Source organism: Siniperca chuatsi, linkage group LG17 (genome assembly GCF_020085105.1).
Source record: "Siniperca chuatsi isolate FFG_IHB_CAS linkage group LG17, ASM2008510v1, whole genome shotgun sequence".
In the NCBI taxonomy this organism is placed as follows: Eukaryota; Metazoa; Chordata; class Actinopteri; order Centrarchiformes; family Sinipercidae; genus Siniperca; species Siniperca chuatsi.
The window spans coordinates 5,047,516-5,072,003 of NC_058058.1; the positions used below are offsets into that span (position 1 = coordinate 5,047,516).

Consider the following 24,488-nt stretch of genomic DNA (forward strand, 5'->3'; position numbering starts at 1 on the left):
TTCATCTGTCAACACTTTGTTCCCCAGCTGGCTGGTTTGTAAAATGATAATCAGAGGACATAATGATGACCACCATGGAGGACTGGAACTGCCAAAATAAATTTAAAAAAATGACTCAATAAATAAATTAATGTGCCATTAAATTAACCAAAAATAATAAAATGAATGTAGGCATTAAATATTTTTTAAAAATGTGACAAAAATGGATATTTCTGTTGTAATTTGCTTCTGTATTATTTACATTTGTATTAATTCCCCTATTTATTTACTTTGCCATTTAATGAATTACTTTGTTCATTTATTAATTCATTCATTAAATTTTTACATTTTTTTATACGGCCTATGGGCTTACCTAGTCTGTTGCAGGCCACATTCTGGCCTTTGCCGTGGCTCTAAAAACTGACATCCATATAAAAGTTTGGTTTAATCTTGAACCGGAGCATATGCAGATTAATTCCATACCCAATACATTATGATCCACTAAAGTTAGGCACAAGATGAATAAATCCCTGTTATTGTCATCTTCGCCGCCATTGCCAGCAAAACCATTCGTTGGGACTCGCCTGTTTTTTAGCATGTAGATATAAGGCTGCAGAGTGTCTGCTCTTTGCTTGGGTGAGTGAAGGATTTAAAGGCAGCTTGAAGGTACGTTAGGTCAGGGTTAGAGAATAGTGTCGCCTGTCACAGGGCCAACTGCAGGACCTAATGCTCCTATTGCTCCAGTGCAGTTTCCCTCTCTCTGTGTGTCTTGTGTGTCCTCCGTTTGTCTGTAGTGTGTGTGTGTGTGTGTGTGTGTGTGTGTTTCTGGTCCGGCTTCCCGGGCTCCCACCTGCTGTTGATCACCGGCGCACCTGACATCAGGTGTCAGGTGTTAATCATCAGTCTCCACAGCATAAAGACCAGGCTCTTCCTCATTACCAGTGCCAGATCGTCTCCGTATACTTGTACGACCCAACGTAACGGCGCCACGCTTCATGCAGCTAAGTACTGTTCTAACTCTGTCTAGTATTTTGCCTTTTTGTGAGCTCTGGTTTGTTTCTGCCGCAGACAACCCTCTCGCCGGTGATCACAGCCACGTCACCTCACTGATCACGACACCGCCCGTGCCAATCGGAGCCGGTCCTCACCACTCTCCGGATCCGCTCCCAGTCGGAACACACCGCGTCCTCAAGAGCTACAGTGGACGGCCCTGGCTACACCCTCGACTAATTCATTCATTATCCTCTGTGTGAATAAATACTGACTTACCACCTCTACTCATTGTGTTCCGCATTTGTGGGTTCTGGTTCGTACACTATGACATCCAAAGGTTTTCAGGAGTGAATGCTATCAAAGTTAGAGCTAGATATCCGTCATTTTCTTTGTTACCTATAGTGAAGGAAGTTCATTTCAAAACAATTAACGGTATTTACCCATGCAGTGAATTCTTAAGGGTGAGGTTTAATTTGGATAGTAATGTATGAACATTTTGTCAAAAAAATATTGAATCTCAGGAACATCTTTTCTGCACCTGTAATATTGTTAAGCTTTTTTGGGACAGAATGCAGAGGGGTTACTTACGAAGAACACAATACCTTTTTTGAAAATCATATTAAGTTTGGTGTTTTTTATGCAAAGATGTTGGATTTTATTTTGATACTGGGTACATTTTCCATCCATAAATGTAGATTGTTGTAAAGTTGCTCCAACCTTTATTTGAATTAGAAAATTTTCTTTCAATCCATAAAAAAACTGGGAAAGAGTGTCTTAAGACTATCTGAATTACTTGTATTGTACATAGATTAAACCCCCTTAAAGTTAATTTTATTTATTTTTCTATTTTCTTTACTCCGTGTTAATATGCTGATTGTAAATGTTACCTGTGTTTAACAATGATAATGCCTGTTTTGTTACTTGAAGATGTTTAATAAAGATTAAAAAAAAAGATTAAAAAAAAACTCCGTACAGAGGGAACAACTAAACTGAAACTACTGAACCAGCTCGGTCCTTTACTCACACGTCTTTATCAAAACAAGATGAGCAAATTATTTTTGTTGCTTCTCTTCTGTCACGTTTCATCACCAGGTAAGATCACTATATGTTTCAAATGAATCATATATTTGGGATGAGTGTGATGATGATGATGATGATGTGTGTATATTTATACTGAATGTATAAACCTTGTTTGTCCTGCAGTGAAACACACCCTGAAGTATTTCGTAACTACATATTCTGGAGTCCCAAACTTCCCAGAGTTTGTGGCAGCTGCACTGGTTGATGACCTTCTTGTGGGTTACTGCGACAGCAACAAAAACATAGTAGAACCAAAACAGGACTGGATGAAAAAAATATTCGAAGACGATCCTCAGCACTTGAAGTTTTACACTGAAGAGTGTGTCGAGAATCAGCCAAACTCCTTAAAAAACAGGATGGATAATTTGAAGCAGCTCTTCAACCAAAGTGGAGGTACAGTAGTTATGTACTATGTTATATTTCACTTTTTACTGCTCAACTGTTCTGCATCTTAGTTGTAAAGTAAAGTGACCGTCTACAGGGTAGTATAATAATCAGGACCTCCGATAGGAAGTGTGCCCGTGGCCGCGGGAGCGCGCATGCATTGGGTGAAGGTTGACTTTCATTACTACGCTTCGATTTCGCCTGAGTAAATGAAATATATAATTTTTCGTTTTACTATTGTTGTTTTTTCAACGAAGTTTTGCAAAGTAGGCCAACACATGGCTCATCTTTCAAAATAAATGCTTTTATTCTTCTGTATACTGTTATCGAACTTCATATTGCACTGACGAAGGCAATCATATCTTTTTCGTCAGAAAGCAAACATGTTTTCATGATAATTTGACAATGTTATCATTTACCACGGAGTCGATTACTTGGTCATTGTATGTGACTCTTTGGAAGCTAGATCCAGACACGCTGCAGCCTTTTGTGAGGAAGTTGTTCATCCAAACAGCTGCGGTCGATAAAATCAAGATGACTGTAACCTGTAAACACGTTGCTCGCCTCACTTAGCCTGCATCTACCTGACTCGAAATGTACACTGAACTGAATGCAGTATTGTAAACAATATTTTGTCCTTGTAATCCACGTTTATATTGCAAATGATTGCCTGCCTTTGGATATTGTTGTAATTGGTTCTGAATCCCCTCCATAAAGGCTAAATAATAATAATAATCATAATGATAATGATAATGCATTGTCATTAAATATCACTTTTCATAACACAAAGCGATTAAGGTAGGCTACTTGTACTACCAGGCTGGACATCTGCCAAAATATGTAATCATAATGCACAGATGATGGCCTACTATCAAGTATTTTATTTTGTGTATACTTCACATCATGCTTAATAACCTTGAAGCTTTAGAGGGCATGTATTCTGAACGCTCCCTGTAGCTATGAATTATTAAAGTTTAGGCCTTAGCGTGGCGTGAGTCTCCAGTACACTTTCAGTTTTAATGTATATTACAGACAGTATACACTGTTTCTTCATCACTTGAATTAACTTAAACTAGTTTTGGCCAGTACAACAGTATATACAGTGAGACAATAAGTTTGTCAACTGTTGGAGATTTTGACATGCCACTTATACCATATTTATTCTAGTGCTGCAACTATTAGTTGATTAATCTTGAAATTAATTTGCAATTATTTTGATAATCGATTTATTGTAAGTCATTTTTTAAGCAGAAATAATAATTTCAAGTTGTGTAAAACTTTTTTCCATAAAAAAAACTATTCCTGAGCATGTTTACAACACTGACATGTCAGCTGACAGCATTTCTGAGTATCCTAACTTACTCTGAAAATAACAACACATGGCATGACTAGGTGATGATGCCATAAGCATGTGAATATGTGTTAACGCAATTGAATTTAAGCCAACAATGCATAACAGGTTTTGCCAGTCAGGCCTCAACGATGAAATGGGACCACGCCTCACTTTTTAATTCTTGAATATTTGTCTTGTCTGGTCTTGATGTCTTACCATGATGAGAGAACTACAGACGCTAACAGACTGGCTAACATTCATTACAAATGACTTGAATGGTGGTCTTAATTCATAGCTACAAGGAAGCCAGAAACCAGTTTCAGGTGAGCGTTCAGAATACGTGCCCTCTAAAGTTTCATTGTATTTTTCACATTCTCCCTCCTACAGACTTTCTTCTCTCCATACTTTCGGGCTGTTATCCAATAGAGAACATTATCTGTCTATCTTGGTGTCCCCTGCCTGTCTGTTCCATAACACTCTAAAGCTTCGTAGTATTTTTGTCATGGTTTGTGGTGAGGTTACATTTTGTGGAGGGCCAAAAATGCAGTCTAAAAGAATTTGTATCCCACTCTAACTTTTGCTAGGAAAGAAGAAACTTCACCATATTCACCAAGGTTATCAGGCATGATGTGAAGTATACACAAAATAAAATACTGTCATCTGTCAGCCTCTCTCCCAGCCAATTACTTTTGGTCCAGTTGATTCTAACTTTACCTGGGCCCTGTGCATGAATTGTATTAATGACAAGTTAGGACTTCGCATTACCAAATGAAAGACAAACCATTTTTCTTGCACAAGGATTTAATGAAGGAACAAAACCTACAAAAATTAAAGGTGCTATTGATAACATCCAGCCACCAGATGGCGCACTCCCCCTCCCCGCTTCCATTCAAGTGGTTCCCAGTTCGTTGCACAACCTGCACATCTCATTGTCGAGTGGAGTGAGACTCAGACTCTATCAACCAACTATCAAGTGATGAATCTTTCGTGATAGAGTAATAAATTCATTTAGCATACATTAGTTATACATTAGCTATAGATTTAGGTTGCTTTGTGCGGTGGTGTTTCATGAAACATTATCTGTGGTAATCTTAGGATATGGCTAGCTTGCTTTAGGTAACCCTTTTTTCCCCATTATAGGAGCCCTATATTGCAACTTGCACTTACCGTAAAATGACATTTCAAGTCATCCTTACACTATAAGACATTAGGTAAATATTTACATTTTAATCCAATCAAAGAGTACAGTACATTGTAGGGATGCTGTTAAAAACCACAGCCCTCCACATTAGACAGACTGCTACAGTAAAAGGTGACGTTTGCTAGCATTAGTGTTAGCATAGTGTTGACCTATTATTAGTCGAAGTGTTTTCTTGCTGAAAACAAATCTCATAGCAGATTATAAAAAACAGCTGAGAGCCACACAGCAACAATGACTACAGGGAGAAAGGACGACTGTATGGTCATGTCAGTATTGTCCGATTTTTATATTAAAAGTGATCACCGTAGCTGTTGAGCTCAATGCAGCTGGCTACATGGCTAGCTAGCCAGAAGTACCTCGGCGAAGTGTCTCATAATAGGGCTAACGTTAGACTGCTATAAGAGATGACACCCTCAATAACAGTCATGTTCTGGGTTTAAACAGTATAATGAGCAAATTTACAGTAGTTCTGAACTTTAATTTACCTTCGACATGCCACATTGGTATTATATTGTCATCCCACGTCGACTCCGTTCTTAAAGAAGAGCGACCGTCTTTTCATAAGCGGACAAATCCGCCACCGGCCCGGACGGACCAGTGACTATAACAGGTGACAACGCATTAGTTATGGTTGTAAGGACTATGACTGTCAGTAGTTGTTGTTTATTTTGTTTAAATATGCAGAACTGTAATTATATGGGTTAATGTTGTTTGGACTATTAAGCTAAGATAGCTAATATGTGCTAACGTCAGTGTCCAAAACGGACTATACACACCAACTGGCAACTATACCACGTGATACCAACGTCGTTATACTATTGGCTCACAAGCCTTGTTAGAAGCAGGAACCAAATGTCAGACATCTCACACAGAGATAAACAAAAAAATCATCACATTTTTTAAATGATTAATTCACAATGAAAGTGATACCTTTATTCCGCACCTGTCTAAAAGCTCTGTGGAGGGTTTTTTTGTTGTTGTTTTTAAATATTCGTCTACGTAAAAATATTATCAATAGAACCTTTAAACAGCTGTATTGTCCAATTGGAATTAATATTACACTAGTGGTATATAGTATACTGTTATATGAATTTATATGATTATACTAACATTATATAATTAATGTATTAATAATGTACTAACATACTATTATATATCCTTACAATGACACACATACACAGGAAGAGGAAAATCAGGAATACAAGACATCCTTCATTTCCTGCATTGATCTGTCAGATACCTGACTCTAAAAACTGCATTGGATAATTGTCTGTACAAATGTTATTTCAAGAATCCTCACGCCCGACTTGTCATCTAAAGTTTTGTGTTGCTGCTTAATACTTAAAAATTAAATAACGCTACAAGATTCTTTGTACCTGGAATGTTTAGAAATAATTTTATAAGCCTCTCTATGATAATAAAAGTTGTCACACACAGAATATGTATTCTGTTTAAAAGATTCAACTTTCATAGTACAAGATCTGACTAATAAAATCAAAATCTTTAAAATTAAACAGAAAATTAAGAGTTTCTATAACACATAACGTTTGCGGTCAAATATTATGATAAAATATTTTAATATTCCGGTGCAATATACTCTGTTTTCAGTTTAATTTATTGATATTTATTCATACTTCTGTTATTGCTGTGCAATATCCACCGTCTCATAATAATCTTAATAAGCTACACTTAACTTGACAGTACATGCACTACTACTTATTACTTATATTAATACATCGTATTATTATACCGTACATACTTATCATCAACCGGTAATCCACTTTGTGCTTAATTTATCTTACCTGTATTATAGTGTATTATATTGTGATTGCTTAGTACTTCTACTCCTTGTGTGCACTGACGTGATAGTGAGTAGCTCTAACAAAAGAGTTTCCCCTCGGGGATCAATAAAGTATTTCTGATTTTGATTCTGATTAGACAGCCAGGAGTATCCCATCATGCACTGAAGTTTTCCAGTCGAAGAGCAACTTCGGTACCTGGCTCTAAAAACTGCAGCTGCCTTGATCTAATGAGGTTATCATTGCTGATGTCAGCATGACATCACATAAATTTTGGGTTAACTCCAAATAAAGTGCTAGTTAATCTGGCAAAGGTGTCAGCTTGTTTACAACCTGAATGATCGCCCCATTAGACGTATTTATAGCGATGTTGCCACGTTCTGAGATCTCATCAGTTACTTTGGTGAGTACAATGTTTTCATAAACAACTGAACCAATGTCCAGAACAAAGCATAGTTTTCCTTATCATGTCAGTTGGTATTGTGCTTTAGTGGCGCATATTCCCAAACTAGATGACACAGTAAGCCTGGAGCTTTCAGGGTCCCTGGAGTTCTGCAGATGCCCACTTTGCTCTATTTCTAATCCAGTAGAAGTTATGCAATAACTATGATTCAGTGAATTCCTGGATAACTGCCAGTCATGCTGGTCACTCGAACCTGGGGCTGCATCCAAGGCTGCAGGTGTCACACGGGTGTGGCTTTTTAAATTTTGTTTGTGTGTTTGTAGATTTTATTTTATGCCTTTCTCAGATAGCACCCGATAAAAGATTAAAGAAAATGAGGGGAGAAAGATGCAACAAAGGTCTCCAGCTGGACTCCAACAAGGTCTGCATCATAAACCCATAAAGCTGTGCACAGAATGCAAGAAGACATAACCACTTGGTTTACTGCCATTGGCAGTCATCTGGTAATTTACAGAATAGCTACCATTGTAACTTTGAAACTGTGAAATAGAAATTGGCTTTCATCACTCAAATAATCAGTGCACAGAAAAAGTGCACTGATTATTTCTTGAATCATAAGCACACCACAAGACTGGGAGAATAGCAGTGCATCATGAAATGCACAATATTGTTTAGATCATCTTTCCACTGGAGATATCATCTGTACGTCATGTTAACTGCAGTCTCTGTTTCTGTCTCTCTCTCAGGTGTCCATGTTTTACAGAGGATGAGTGGCTGTGAGTGGGATGATGAGACTGGAGAGGTTAAAGGTTTTAATCAGTATGGTTATGATGGAGAAGACTTCATGGAATTCGACCTGAAGACATTGACATGGATCGCTCTGAAACCACAGGCTGACAGCATCAAACTGAGATGGGATGCTGACAATGCTAGAATAAAATATATTGAGAATGACCTCACTCAGATTTGCCCTGAGTTCCTGAAGAAGTATGTGGCCTTTGGGAAGAGCTCTCTGCTGAGAACAGGTAGAATCACATGACCTGATGTAGTTTCATGGACACAACGATGTTCATATAGCTCAGACTGAGCTGCCATTGTATTATCACTCCAGTCAGTCAGACATTACCTTCTTTTTAGTCGTTTTCTGTGGCGGTAAGATTTGATTTAGCCCTAACCAATCAGTAGAGACGGACATTTTGGGTGCCCTGACATTACTTTCAGTCAAAGCTGAGACTGTGATAGCCAGTGCACAGTTAGCATGAGTTAAGTAAGTTTACAGAGTTTCAGTGTTTCAAAATAGAAAGAGTGCTTCACTGAACATTGACACTGTGATCGACTGCTTTGCTGTAAACCATAAAAACAGGCGGATCCTTCTTCTCTGACTGTAGTGAGTTTCTTTAGTGGTGGTGTAGTTCCCTTCTCTGTCTATATACAGACAGTGTGGTGGTTGTGTAGCAAATGGGTTGTTATTTAGTACTGTCATATGTTCTTATAGCTCATAAGATGGGTGTATGGGCCTGTACCTGTAGTGCATTTACCTGAAAGAAAAGTTGTTGACATGTTGTGAGTCTAACTTATCTGTTGTGTCTTGAGTCATTGAAGCCTGCACATGTCAGAATATACACAGACTAATGTTGGGATTGGCCCTCAGAGGAAAAAAACCTTTTCTATGATTTGCATCAAAGTCTATATTAGAATTATTAACCATCTAACAGCATCATCAGGTGTTTGAATAAAATGTCAATAAGATGTATCCATTTCAATAAATCCAATTTATGATATCGGTTATCAGTTTTTATATCTGCAAAACGAATGACATTCACATCAGCCTCAGTTGTACTTCATGTTTAATGCTAATTAGCAAATATTAGCATGCGAACATGCAGAACTGAGATGGTATTATACCTGCCTAACATTAGCATGCTGGTATCATCATTGTTAGCATGCTGACATTAACATTTAGCTCAAAGCACTGCTGTACCTCAGTACAGCCTCACAGAGCTGCTAGCATGGCTGTAGACTTTATTTATGTTGCTTGGATTTTCACACCTTCTGTCATTGACTGAGCTCCCTTTAAGGTTGGCCAGCCTCAATTATCTACCACTGCTACTGATACTGACACTCGCTGTACATACAGCTGGGATATTTTTCAACTAACACACATACAGTACGTCTTTAACTGCTTCTCTGTTTCTTATCTTGATTTCTCCCTGCTGAATTTCTTCATGTTTCTTTTACATTATTTCTTTCCTTTCATGTTTACACTTTCTCATCGTTCTATACCCCCTGTCCCTCTCTCGCTCCCTCTCCCTCTATTGTCTCTATTCCTCTTTCTCTCTCTCTCTTACTCTCTCTCCAGTCCTTCCCTCAGTGTCTCTCCTCCAGAAGACTCCCTCCTCTCCAGTCAGCTGCCACGCTACAGGTTTCTACCCTGACAGAGCCGTGATGTCCTGGAGGAAAGATGGAGAGGAGCTTCATGAAGAGGTGGAGCACGGAGAGATCCTCCCCAACCACGATGGATCCTTCCAGATGAGTGTTGACCTGAAACTTTCATCAGTCACACCTGAAGACTGGAGGAGGTACGACTGTGTGTTTCATCTCTCTGGTGTGAAGGACGACATCGTCACCAGACTGGACAAAGCAGTGATCAGGACCAACTGGGGTAAGACTGAGATTAGAGGGGGCTGAATGGGACTGCATGTCTGTGGTTTGTTGGGTATTTGAGCTTTTGTTCTCCAAGCTGAGAATTCATCTTCAAAAAACTAATAATAATAAACCAATTAAATAATTTAAGTGAACCAATACACGTTGATCACACCAGGATCATTGGTCAGATCATGTCAGCCTAACAAGATTATCAGAAGATCCTTTTTGATTTTCTTAAAGCCATAGAGAGTTTTAAATCATTTTACAGACCTTATTGTTTGTGACATTTAAGTGTTTAAGTTAAAGTTTTATTTATGATGTATTTATTTATTTATTTATTTACAGTGTCAGTGTCTGTGTTTCAAATCCAACACATAAAGTGTGTGTCTGACACATAATAGCTGTATTAACTCATCTCCAAGTCAGTCTTAGTTCACAGCAACAAACCCACATGTATGTATGAATAAAATCGTTGGATGGATGGATGTACTTCTGCTCTAACCTGCTTTATCTGTACCAGTCTTCATTTCTTTTTATTGTTTTTTTGTTCAACAGAGAAGCCCAGTGACATGACCGTCCCCATCGTTGCTGCAGTGGTTGTTCTTGTTCTCGTCCTCATCGCTGCCGCTGGATTCATTGTTTACAAAAGGAAGAAAGGTGAGAGAAAAAAGGAAAGATTATCTGCTAAACTTACTTTTCAGTTCTTTATTTTTATAAAGTAGAATGGGAACTCCTCTCCTGTGGAACCAGCTCGCAATTTGGGTTCGGGAGGCAGACACCCTCTCCCCATTGAAGAGAAGGCTTTAGACTTTCCTCTTTGATAAAGCTTATAGTTAGGACTGGCTCAGCCTTTAGTTACCTAAAGGTTTAGGCACCTCAGTGGTGGTAATGAGGATCAATGAGTGCCATTCCTTAGTTATACTGCTGTAGGCCTAGACTGCCAGGAGACTTCCCATCATGCACTGAGCTCCTCTCTCCTCCTCTCCCTCTCCATCTTTACACATTTTTATCCAATAATGCAGGTTGCTAACTCGACATCTTCTCTCTCACATAGCTGTCTCAACCAACAGTAAGCGCTGTGAGGCTCAGATAATATGACTATACCATGATGATGTGGAGAGAAGTGATAAAGTAAAAGAAATAAAGTAAGGACTAAACAGAAGAGTAGACTGGATTCATTTTTCAGTATGAGTGAGTAGAAGAGGGGATCATATTCACTGGTAGATAAGATGATGAAAGATATTCTGGCATTTACAACTGTAACTGAATTATTTGTCTTCTGTTTTGATTTCAGCCAAATGCCCTCCATCTTGTAAGTAAAACTTACTTTGATTCTATTTCAACTGATCTGACACACACTTTATGCTGTAGATTAAAAAGGGTTTCACATTATTGTGCAGATGAACTTTTTCAAAACTGTTTCCTGCATTTACTGTTTAGAAAAGTTCAGTGCAGGATGAGTGGACTTTACGCTGTTTCACAGTTTGTTTCTGACCTTACAGCTCCTGACAACGGCTCTGAGCTCTCTGAGGGACTGAATCGGAGACCTGAACAAAACAAACAAACCATCCTGCATCCTGAATTACTTCATATGGGATGAGAAAACAGTAAATTACTGTGACATGCACTATTCACACCATTTAAACATTTGATGGTACTTTTTAAAGCATTGTTGATAAATGAATTCCTCTTTTTACAAAATGTTACTAAATCGTGGATATCTTCAGAATCAGTGTGTTTTTCAGAATCAGAATTGCCAAGTAGTTTTACACATATGAGGAATTTGCTTTGGTATTCTGGAGCCTGACAATAAACATAGTAGAAATATAAAGAAGTATAAAGAAACATAAAGCAAGTACTGCAGGTCAAGAATCGTAACTATAAAATTGACAATAAGATATTAAAGAATACTAAAACAAAAACATTATAAGAAAATAATAATAAATAATAAAGAATATGTAAAAAATGACAATATGTTATTTAAATTACAGGGTGTGCAATGTGTAACATATTTGAGTGTGAATGTGCAATAGTTTAAAGTATTACTACACTATAACAGGGGGGGTCTTGTTGATGAGGCCAGCTGCAGACGGAAATAATGTAATTTAGGCATTTTGTGGTTAAAGTTCTGGTAACCCCAATCCCTTGTGGTGTGTAGACTTAGAGATAGTTTGGCTTTTATTTGCAATGGAGTTGGATGGAATTTAACTTGTGGTGTTCTTAAACATAAGTATGAAAGATAAGGAATGTATTGTATTTTGTATGATTTTAGTGTGTACATGATTTTGTGTGTATGCGATTCACATGTAATGTTTTGTCTCTTTTATTCTCAGCACATTCATGCAGTGTTCTTTCAAATATTTTTATATACATATATTTTACATAAATGTTTAGAATAACTACATTAATTTAAAGATAGGTTTTTGTTTTTTCTTTCTGTTGTAAACATGTACATAGATGTTGAATAGCAATGTTCAAAATCACTTCCTGTGTTGGATTACATAAATGAATGTCAATCAATTTGCACTGCTTTTACATTCCTTTTGTAACAATGTTTTTTTTTAATAAAGTCTCCATTATTTCAAACATGTTTATTCAAATGCCATCTGTGACTGTAGTTACAGAAAGAATATTCACACAGATTACATAAACATAGCACCAATCTTAATAGTTGGACTATAAAGAAAGGAAAAATCAGTTATGCAAACTAAATAATAATAATTACTCATACTTAGTAGGCTAGAGGGTAAAGTCCTGAATGGTAAGCACCAATATGTAATATTATACCATTATGTAATGTGTCATATTATACCATATTATTTAACATTAATTAAACGTAGCGGATTTTAAACTTTGGGGGAAGGCTGATATCTGGACACACTTTCTAATTTATACTCTGTAATGTAAACTTTTTAGTTTTGACTAGTCAGTAATCCAGAGAGATCCATGTGACCTCTTATCACACAGAATATTTCACTATTGATTTGGCATTACTCAAACTTTGGATGATGTCAGATTACTGTCACAGTTTCCACTTCTGATATATGAGGAAGAAGGAAAAACAGAAGCATGTTTAGCAGGTTGCTTGTTACTGTGGGAAGTTTAGAGACTGAGATTTAGACAAAAATAAAAGACAAGAACAATAAACAGAAGCTTTTCTTTTTTGTTTGTTTTTGTGGGGTTACAACATGTAAAGCATAACAACTTAAATCCACAGAACAATAATAATGCAGGGTGAAGCCCTTCAACTAAACTTAGTGTCCAGGTTGAAAATCTAAATGGATCTAAAGTGGTTGTGTGTGCATCTGTGTCACATCATGATTATTGTGTCTTGTGTCTACTGTATTCACCACACATTAAGGATTATTCTCATAGTTTTCCCTATAATGAAAATCCCAGACCAGCATACGCTATTCCAGTAATAATCTACAACAGACATAACTACAGTATAACATCACCTAGATCAGTCAGCCATCAGAAGCTTGTCCATGTTAAACCTGCCAGTTTAAAGCTGGCACTGCTAAATGTCAGATCCTTATCCAACAAAACCTTCATCATTAATGACATCATATGCAACAACAAACTTGATTGCATTATGCTCACTGAGACCTGGCTGGATGAGACTGGTAACAAAGAGTTGATTAAAGACTTCACCTGAAAAGTGCCGTCTCAGACCACGCCTGCATATTTTTTTAATATGACCTGGCTCCCTAAGCTCAACAATGCAGTCAGAACCACAAGTAAGCATTTTATCCATAAAAATGCAATAGGTATGTTTATAAGACAGTATGCTGACGCAGCAAAAGGTTGTCTAGAAACGTTTTATTTTAGTATCACTTCACAATCTGTATGATGTGTATCAATCTGGCTTCAGGAGTAACCACAGCACTGAAACAGCTCTCATGAAAGTGGTCACTGACCTAAAGATCAACAGTGCTGTAAATAAACCTTCCATCTTAGTATTACTAGACCTGACTGCAGCTTTTGACGCCGTCGACCACAACATTTTACTCAATAGACTAGTTGGCCTATCCGGCCGTGTCATTAACTGGCTCTCTTCCTATCTAACAGGCAGGACATTCTCTGTGTCTCTTGACAACTTCAAAACTGGCAATTTTAACATTTGTTGTGGGGTCCCACAAGGCTCAGTTCTAGGCCCTCTCTATATGCTGCCACTTTGCTACATCATACAGAAGCACAATCTTACCATTCACATGCCGATGATACACGATTACATATTTCACTTTCACATGGTAACCTCAACCCCGTAAATGAGCTTGTCAACTGTATCTGTGGCATCAGACACTGGATGACCAAAAACTTTCTGCAGTTAAACAAAGAAAAGACTAAGATCCTTGTGGTAGGCGCTAGATGTCAGAGTCAGGAGATCCACTCCAAACTGATCTGGCTGTCTCTGAAACCCAGTGAGCAGGTTAGAAATCTAGGTGTTATCTTGGATTCAGAACTAAACTTCACAAGCCACATTACAAGTATAACTAGAACAGCATTTTACCACCTTAAAAATATTTCCAAAGTCTAATCCACCTTGTCTCAGTGAGACGCTGAAAAACTGGTTCATGCAATTATCTTTTCTAGGCTAGACTACTGTAATGCCCTTCTTGCTAGACTCCCTAAAAAGACTGCAGGACGGTGCCTGAGTGAGGTATTTACTGACATATTTTATGTCATAGAACAAAATTTGAAAAACCCATTAAAAAAACCCATTGACTGCAAGACGAAGTGCAAGAGTGAGGTATTTAGTGGCGTATCTAGTATTAATGATACAGTTTCACATTTTCATTAATGAAGCCAGTTTCAAATCTTTATCCACGTTTATCAGGCCTGAAACATAACAACAACAAAACTAACATTTTTTCCCTCATTTATAAGTTGTTAAATGTGTGAGGATGAAAAATATACCTACCACAAATTTAGGTTTGTTTATTGAAGAGTGCACTGAATCTTGTGACTTAGAGTGTGTCTTTCCCTATGTTACCACTAGAGAGCAACATAACCCTGGGATTCCTCAGCTGTGAGAGAAGTCACCACAGAGACACAACCGGACAGAGAATTTTCACACCGGCAGCACTTTTGAGGGTTTCCTTACTTTCATTTTTCAAATATTAGAACAAAGTTGGTCTACTTTTTCAAAAAGTCTGTTCTCTGTGGCAGATCAGATCAACAAGTCCAATTAAAAAGTTAAACTAGCACTCTGTATAACTGAGGAAATATTTTTACAATGTGATACTGATACCTAGAGCTGTGTATTTCCACCTGTGTGGCAATTTAAAATCAAATTAATGAAAACTATGTGCAGCCCTGATGGCTTTGTTTTCAATACAACAGATCTAAATTACTTTTGTAAGTGGTCATCTGCAAAATGTTTTAAGCGGCAGGTATGATGATCGTTTTGATGTCAGAGAGGAGACCTTATGAGGTCGAGCTGGTTCAGAACATCACAGAAATGAACACAAAAACCTATTATTCAATTTTAATGGAAGGCAAATGTGCATCTATCAGAGAATCTCATTCAAGACAACCTCAGTGTTTACCACTATAGCTTCCTCTTAAGTCTTTAGAGTCAGGTTTATTTGAACTACAACAACAAGTAAATATTTGATGTTGAATGGAGATAAGAAATCATTCAAACATACAAATAAAATTTGCTAATAGATTGAGCAAAAGAATTACTCAAAAAGTAAAAAAAGTTAAAATTACTTCAAATTAAATGAAAAAAGAACTCATAACTTTTGGTTTCTGTGACCTTGAAAGAGTTGCTTTTTGGCAGTGGTACACCACTCTGATAAACCAGATCAGTATCTGCACTGATATTGACTTTATTCAATGGATCAGCCAGATATTACCTCTTAGCCACTGTCATTATAAAAATTACATCACAACACAATTTTATAAAACCGTCTGGAACAATATAATTATAATATAATATAAAAGTCTAAAAAGAATGTTGGTTTTGAATGTCTACTTATAGGTAAGAGGTTAAGTGTAGTTATAGTGTCACCTAACCTCTAACCTTAAGCCTAACCTATAGAGGACTGATCTCAGTTAGTTCCACACAGTGTTTCCAGATTTTCAACTGAAGTAGAAAAAAGAGCACTGGTACCAAATCTGCACTGGTATAAGCAGAGTGAAAGTGGAATTGTTCCATTGCTAATTTATGACAGAGCCATTTATAAATCCCTTGCATCTAAGGCCAACACACAAAGAGACAGAACCCAGTGTACGAAGTCCAAAACCTGGAGGAATGAAAAAAAGATGAATGTCTGATAAATTTTTCTCACCTTTTCCTAAACCTCGGCATTTGAAGAAAGGTCGGCATTTGAAGAAAGCTCAAAAAAGCCTCCAACCTAGTTGGCAGCCATTATGTTAAACATGGTGACAGATTAGTAATGGTACAGGTAGGAAGTCATTTAGTGTGATGATTGCTCTGTATGGTCATGTAATAGCTGAGGAATGTAAGACCACTGAATGTGCACCATGGGGTGCTAACACTGCTCCCTCCTTCATGTCGCCAAAGATGATAATTAACTTATACAGCCTGAGCTAGAAATTCAATAATGATTTCACAAACACCAATATGAAGTCAAACTCCTTTCATGTTCCTGCTCACCAGATCTGAACATCACGGAACCTTTTCTGGAATATCTTCACCTTTACCCCTCAAACGAAACAGCAGGTTGTACTCCTCTGAAGAAAGATACAGTGTCCTGCTAGATGGCAGGCCAAAGAGGACTGAAACTGTTCTGAAGCCAAAGGTTCTGAAAACCCTGTTTCTTATCAGACTGTTAATATTTTTTACTATCGGTGTCTTGGCTATTTTTCCTTTACATTCTTCCAATACACCTTTATTGATATTTTATATTTTTACTTTTTATATTTGAACACTTTCCAACTTTTTACTGCAACTGCTGCACAACAATGGTTGTCAAGATTACTGTGCAAAATTTGACATACAAACATAGAGAAGTGAGTTGTAATGGAAAAGACTTGCAGTCCACTAAGGTTACAGTTCATATTTTGCAAACATTATTCACATGCTTCAAATGGTGTTGTGTCAGTGCTGGTGGATATATATGCAGCCAATTCTTAATAATATCAGAAAAGTAATTCAGACCTTTTTAAAAGTCATTTCCACTGGTGTTTCAAAAATTTCAAATGAAACTTGTAATTTGTCTTCTTTATGGCTTTAAGTTCATTTATTTAATCATGGAGAAGCTGTATGTTATGGGGGTTCTCTTTTTTAAAGAAGTGGCCGAGGTTCCCAGCCTCTTAATTTGAGCTGGCTGCTCTCTGGTCGGAGGGAAGCTTGTTTTTGTAACCTCTGTCTACTTGAAGGTCCTGCTGCCTCTGGAGCCTCTGTTCCCGAGGTGGCTGTTCGTGGAACTGATTCAAGTAGAAGAAAAATTAAGAATTCGTGCTGGATGTACACTGCTGCAAAACTGTACATACTCTATGCCTTCTATATATCAAACTGAATCCTAAACCATACCACAAACCTTTGCATGACCCTGGTGGGTTGATATAAAATTTGGTTTTTGCGGCAGTACACCAAGTTATGTTCCGTTTCATCTGTAGCTTTGGTTAAGTACTGTAGCTGATTGTTCCATATATTGGTTTTAATTTCTAATGAAATGGGTAATAGGACATTATTTAACATATTTATATTGAAAGTTAAACTGAATACAAAAAATGAGACCTGCCTCTTTATTCAAAGACAAAAAATGAACATTTCCAAACACTTTAAGCTGATTTCCTTATCGAGGCCCTGTCCTGGCTTTAACGTGTTTTTAATGTCTGAGTTGGCATGAAACACTTCAATCTGAAACTTTACACTCAGTATATTAGAATTATACAACTTTTGGTGAGGTCTGAGCTTTCGAAGCAGCTTATTGTGTTGTTATACTGCAAAGTGAATTATTTTTGCATAATGGTATGTCAGTCAAGACAATTAGGTGGCAGCATATGAGTGTCCTGTTTAGGTTTGTTAAGCAAAACACTGAACCTGTTCACGCACTTATAGGAGCTCTAAATTAAAGCGCAGGCCAAACACCAAGAAACAATCAAAGTTTTTTTCCATTTCATACTTTAGGAAACAACATTTTCACTGGAATGCCAGATGTCAGATGCACTCCCAGACAGACAGACAGACAGACATTTGAATCAATCAATATCCTTGTCATTGAATAAAGTCTACTTCAAGTTCACACGTTCTCAGGGGCGTCTGCAGCCGGCTGCTTATTTTGTCCGAGGGAACTCTGCTGACCCCTGAGCCACTGCCAGGGATTGTCCTGATGCAAATCAGGAGGGGGAACCAATTCATCGTCGCACAATTCGATTAGACATCTGCATATTGAGCATCTGCACCCCATGAAAATCTGCCAATATCTACCCTCCCTCCCCCTGCTTCCCCACATTCTCTGGCCCCCCACAGGGGTAGCGCCCCATGACCTCAGGGGTAGCCTCTGTCCCTGCTCCCCACCCGCCTCCTCCTGTCTCCCCCTCTTGTCCCCTCCTGACCCTGTCAGGCCTGGCTACAATACCTGACCCCGCCCCAGAGACGGGACGATTGGAGTTCAAGGTAAATGTCCCTTTCTCTGTGTCTGTCTGCAGGCTGCCCTGCCTGGCCCCTGTCCAGCCCTTGTCCGATAATCATATGCACCGCTCATTTTTTCACACACACACAAGCACACGCACACACACACACACACACACACACACACACACTGTTTTTTCATTACAACCTTTTTTTTTAGAAGACATGACTTTGCCTTGAAAATGACGGCTTTCCTTTCTCTGGAGCTTTTCCATTGTAATCAATTCTGAACGCTGGCTCTTATTCAGACATCTCTGCTGCTCAGACGATTTCCCTCCTTTTTTATCGCTCTTACTGATCCATCAGGCTCTCTTTCAGCTCTCGGAAGAGAGAGAGAGCATGTCAAGAAGTTTAAAGCAACGTGTTGCAACATGCCTTACCACACATAATGCAAAGTTGAGCTGTGATGCTCATGCCCTAAAATCTACCAGAACTTGCTGTTAGAACTGCTAATATATTTCAAGTAGAATTTTTGGTGATACAGCATGAGCCTAAGTGTGACATTCACCATTTGAGCAAACTGCACTCTGTCATATACTGACATTTCTGGCCTTGTCCTTGTAATATTTGTCTAATGTCTATTTGAGCAAACTTTTAATATGTACAATAGGTTGAAAATTTATGTGAAACCTTCAATTCAATTTTATTTATATAGCGCCAAATCATAACAAACGTTATCTCAGGGCACTTTTCATATAGAGCAGGTCTAAACCGTACTTCAAAACAGTGGCAAGGAAAAACTCTGAAAGAAACCTCAAAATGAGGGCTATCCAAAATAGATGCATGTGTTTTTGTATCATTTAAATCTATATAAATTATTCTGAATACGTTTTATTGTCCTTATAGAAAACTGCATTTCCACCCTGCAGCCCTCAAGGGTGAATGAGCGGGACTGTATGATGTGATACTGTATGATGGTGCTCAACCAACATTTGCCATAAACAATAGTTTGAAAATGTACAGTGTAATTATCTATATCATTTCTGCACAAAAGCAATGATCACATGTGATGATGATGACATTTTTAAGCTCTGATTAAGACACTGTATCTTGATGAAAGATGTCTGTGTTTTGTGGTGTGTGCCCCAATAAATAAATGATATGTGACTACTGTATTGACTTTTTTGCCATACAAAATATTATCTGTAGACATCACCAGTGCTGCTGCATGTCATCAGAGCAAACAATCAGCACAGAACCAAAACAACAAGGGTCAAATTAAGATCCATGAGATGTAACAGTGTCATTTTGAGGGACTTTTGCATCCACGTTGACTGAAAATTGTCAAAGTCCTCTTCAAAAGTATTGACAATGTTTGATTAATTTGAATAAATTAATATTATGCTGAAGGATAAGAACAGAAAAGTCACTTATTTCTAATGTGTGTCAAATGGTGGGGGATTACAGATGACAATGGTGTTGGTTACATGCAGACAGTCTTCCATTTCAGATATCCGTCCCTCACTTTTGAAACAAATTGGGTGTTTTCTAATCAGTTTGAACAGCAGGCAGCTGTGGTCAGGGCTGGTGTGGACACGTGACACAGGACTTAAACCCTGACATGCTCATTGTATTTAAATACTAAAACTGGAAGTTGCCAGTGATGTGACAGTCAGTACATCGTATATAATCTACCTGAGACAATCAAGGTTTTGCAGGTGCAACATGAATCTCCCAGCAACCACAGTAGTCTCTGTTGGTTTATAAGAGAACTTGCTCATTGGCTCAGTTTAACAACGAGGCTCAACAAAAAGAGACAGAGACAGACAGATAAATGGCCCCTGTGAGTTTTATATCATTATATGAGTAGAAAATAGTGAGAAATTACCCAGAGCTCAAGGTGACACCTTCAAATGCCCTTTTTTTGTCCAACCTGTTTACTGTAATTCCTCAAAAATCCTCACATTTGAGTAGCTGAAACCATGAAATGTTGTTAGGTAGTTTAAGCTTTTAGAATGCATTATATTTTTTAAGTTCTTCATATGTTTTGTATGTTAAAGTTTCAGTGTGTAAGATTTAGGGGGCTCTATTTGCAGAATATAGCAATAATATTCATAAGTATGTTTTCATTAGTGTATAATCACCTGAAAATAAGAATCATTTTGTTTTCATTACCTTAGAATGAGCCCTTTATATCGACAGAGGGAGCGGGTCCCCTTTCATGGAGGCCGCCATGTTGCACTGCCATGTTTCTACAGTAGCCCAGAATAGACAAACCAAACACTGGCTTTAGATAGGGCCTTTTGCATTTTTTTGCAAGTTTCGTGGCCACCGTAGTTTCTCCTACACGCTTGAAATGGTTTCAAACTGCAATTTCACCGCTAGATGCCACCAGATCCTGCACACTGGTCCATGTAAATCTTAATCTGCAAAGTAGGAACTACAGCTGTCAACAGTTTTAACAGAAACTGTACATTTGTACAGTATAAGTAATGTCCTTAGTTACATTCCACCACTGACTGCATGGCCATTATAACCTTAACACTTTTCACTATACACTACATATTATGCACGGTCACATAACATTTCCGTCCTATGAAATATCCCAGCACTCTGCCCTAAAAAACATGTGATGTTATGTTTCTGATGTAGGTAGCCTAATAAATAAATATTGATCAATCAAACTATAAACACTGTGAGAGAGCGAAGCAACAGTTCCTAGTCTGGTAGTGTGATAATTTACCAAATATACTGATGAAACACACTAATAACCTCTCCATTTCCAACTGAGCACATCCACTTACCTGCGAACCTGAGAATCTGCCGGCTGGAGGTCACACTGAAACAGGAAATGCTAGTAATTTATCCGTCATACGGGCTTCAATAGAAGTGAAGGGGAAACACAGCAAATATTGCAGGACTGCAGTGTAATGTGGCCATACTCTGCCGATACACTCAAGACATTGTGTGCTGCCGCAGCTCTCTCCACCACCCCTGCCTCCTTTTTTATGTACTAAGCTTTAGCTAAGATTTAATGTGCATGGTTGTGTTTGATAAGGTGGGATGAGGTCTCCCAGCCGAATCCTTCTTGCTGCTCAGATTATTTAAGAGCTTCCTCAAGGAGCTGAGCATTTTCCACCAAATCTAATTGTATAACCATTTGCTATAAATGGTTAAATCCTTAATATAAGTGTCTCTGACTGAATTATGGAATATGTGTAGAAACAGATATAAAGACAAGACGTGTGGTTTTAGGAGAAATAATGAAGCTATCAAGGTTTTGCATACTGTTGTAACTGATAGCTGTTTACGCAGCTAGGCCAGCAGTTTCCTCTTATTTAAAGTCTTTGTACTACGTGAGGCGTTCACACATCCAGAAACCATGTCTGTCCTCAACACACAAAGATTAAAATATCTTCTCATCTCTCTGGGTTTATAAGCAAACAAGTGAGTTTCCTTAAATGTTGTTCCTTTGGAGAAGTCACTTCTTTACTGTAGGTCTCTTATTGCTTTCTACAAGTTATTTTGTGATAAGGTGCTGTAATTGACTCTTGTTCAACTCACTTTCCCTCAACCTGTCACATGTACATCTTCTACATTTCCCACGATGCCTTTTGACAGCACCCAGAGAACAGGCATGGACTTGTTGCATCCACCTGTTGGCTGTACTTCAGTGAAATCTCTCCAAACATCCATTGTCAGAATATTAGTAATATCAGGGTTTTAGAAAACACAAAAATGTTCAGCAGTTCAGGTTTAAGCATGAAGTCTGACAGTGTGACCGCATCCAAAATTAAATCTTAAAACGCGTGTGCCAGGGTTTGTGTGTGTTTAAGTGTTTATGTGTGTTTCTTGTTGTACGTGTGTTGGTATGTGTGCCGCTGATCACTTTGAACCTCGTCTCTCTGATTCTTGGCAGGAAGTGAGCGTCAGCAGCTCTTGGTCGTAAAACTGCTTTTGGTCGCTCTCCCAGAGTGCACTGGGAAGGAAGAAGACAGAGAATCTCTGTGTCACCTCGCCATGGCACGGGATGTGAGGAGATCGTTGGGAATGTCAATAATCGCTCGAACCGAGGACAAGCTGCTGCTGCCTGCTCTCAGTGCAACAGAACCACCTGAATATCAATTTAAGAGAAATTAAAATGCAATTATGGCCTTTTTTCCGCAGTAAATGACACCTATAAAGACGACGCATGCCCTTTTATCTCTTTACCATGAGCAAGGAAGGGCTTCATTCCAAAATAGTTCCAATTTAAATTCAAAAGCAACTTTATATGACTGAAAAACGGTTTGAAGACAGATTTTACTATAGAAACATGTGGTATTTCTGAGACATCTGCCAAATGAAAAAACATGAAAGTAAACTAATGCGGGTAAAATCCACTGTGACTATGAGGACTATGGAGTAATTACCTATTTTATGATTTAATCCAATGCAAAAATTCTAAATTCAAAGGTGTGTAGTATGTGAAAACTTGATTTATATGGATATGGATTTATAACTCACGGAGAGACGGGACCACCATAGGTTTAGATTTATAGTTCATACTTGTAGCGCCACCACACTAGACTGATGTATTTTACATGATCAGGCCATATTGTGCTTTAATTATACTGTACCTCTGTTTACATTCTTTCATTCACTTTGTGAAACAATATAGATCGACGGTGAGCTCTGCACATACTTGTAGATCTGGAGTTACATCCAAGTAACTTAAATTTCTCCTTGTCTCATTACTGACACTTAACACTGTTTACGTTGTTTCATTCACTGTGACATGGAGCTTTGATCACAGTGATGTTTGCAGTGGAGACTTTGCTAGACATGTGTTACTGAAAAGGAGAAGATAACTGAGTCTTTCTACAACTTCCTTAATGTTGTCTTCACTCTCACCAATCTCTACCGGCATTAGAAACTTGTAGGAGAAAACACAAGCAGCCCATGCTAACCAATCACAGTTCTTGCTGTCTCCACGTGGTATATCCGTAGCCTGTAGGAGGCACACGTCAGCTACGGCACATGCTGTAGCTACGCTGTAACTTTCCTGAGGAAAATCCTCAGGTGCACAGGAAGTGATGCTTTTTATGTTTCTGGTTTGTTTGGAATGAACACTAAGAAGCACGAGCCACCAGACAAACAAAACGGGCAAAGAAAAGAACGCCACCAACAGAAACTCAAACTTTACAAGCAGAAAATCCAAACAACAACAGATTGTAACTGTGATAATTACTGCCAAATATATCCTTTAATAACAAGGATTCAAATAACACTGTTTTTTGTAATTTTGCAATTTCTTTCAAGTTAAGATGAGTTAATAGTTAAGAGAAGGTTAAAAACTTATTTGTGCTCTTGGATAAAAAATATATAATATATCAATATAATTAATATAACCTTCTTAGGAAAATCTTTGAAACATAAAATTGAATTGTGAAAAGTTGCTTTGGGCCTGTGGTATCATAATATTCCCCTCCAAAGGATCATTTGGACTAATTTTAAGAAAAAAGCACATATTCTTTTTTAATAAAATAATAAAATCTTTTCAATACAATTTTAAAAATAAGCACATGGGATTTTGCCTGGTGAAGGGACAAGACAACATTTTATTGATTTACAAGAGAAAAGCAGGTTTTCTCATTTGATCAGTCTTAAACATTGATTGAGTTGTCAAAATCGCCTGTCTGTTCATTTTATCTGCGGTGGAAGTTGGGGCTCAGCGTTCTCCCATCAGGGTATATTTGTAGCTACAACACAATGTTCAAAAGCCTTTGTCCCTCATCCTATTGCTGTGAACTGCGTCTCGGGGCTTGTGGACAAAAGGTGTCAAACGGAGCGTTGGACTTAGCCTGCCATGTCCTCCTGAGGCTGCTCCTAATCCTATTACTGTGGGCTGTGGAGGAGTATGGATCCTGCACTCCCTTCATCCCAGCAACTATTAAAGTCTAAAGGGGCCCTGTGTGTTTACTCTGAGTATGTGTGCATGTCTCTGTGTGTGTGTGTTCTTGTGTGTGTAATTGCATTGTAAGCGACTTCTTATCCACGTTGTCATAATGTGTTATCCACTGATGCGGCTCAAGGTTTGCCGTCTTTTTCAGTTTGCTACGGGGCAGGTGGACATTTCA

General features: G+C 38.1%; 1 protein-coding gene across 2 annotated transcripts; it reads left to right on the forward strand.

Annotated features, from left to right (window-relative positions):
• The first annotated feature begins 1,916 nt into the window (after positions 1–1,916).
• Positions 1,917–12,418, forward strand: LOC122864401 (major histocompatibility complex class I-related gene protein-like). Of its 2 annotated transcripts, XR_006375209.1 has the most exons (8): positions 1,917–2,064; positions 2,176–2,445; positions 7,919–8,197; positions 9,532–9,834; positions 10,374–10,475; positions 10,873–10,963; positions 11,113–11,130; positions 11,321–11,370. XR_006375209.1 is itself a non-coding variant. In XM_044171768.1 (7 exons), the coding sequence occupies exons 1-7, from the start codon at positions 2,016–2,018 to the stop codon at positions 11,416–11,418; spliced, it is 1,119 nt and encodes a 372-aa protein (XP_044027703.1). In that variant the 5' UTR covers positions 1,917–2,015; the 3' UTR covers positions 11,419–12,418. The 2 variants fall into 2 exon arrangements, 1 of the variants encoding a protein (XP_044027703.1); XM_044171768.1 differs by lacking the exon at positions 10,873–10,963 and having other exon boundaries at positions 11,321–12,418.
• The last annotated feature ends 12,070 nt before the right edge of the window (positions 12,419–24,488 follow it).

What these genes read in the sequence shown, in the direction of transcription:
- LOC122864401 (XM_044171768.1), top strand. Translation starts at nt 2,016, where the DNA reads ATGAGCAAATTATTTTTGTTGCTTCTCTTCTGTCACGTTTCATCACCA. An exon ending in CTGTCACGTTTCATCACCAG is followed by an intron (nt 2,065 to 2,175) that starts GTAAGATCACTA and finishes TTTGTCCTGCAG; the next exon opens with TGAAACACACCCTGAAGTAT. An exon ending in AGTGATCAGGACCAACTGGG is followed by an intron (nt 9,835 to 10,373) that starts GTAAGACTGAGA and finishes TTTGTTCAACAG; the next exon opens with AGAAGCCCAGTGACATGACC.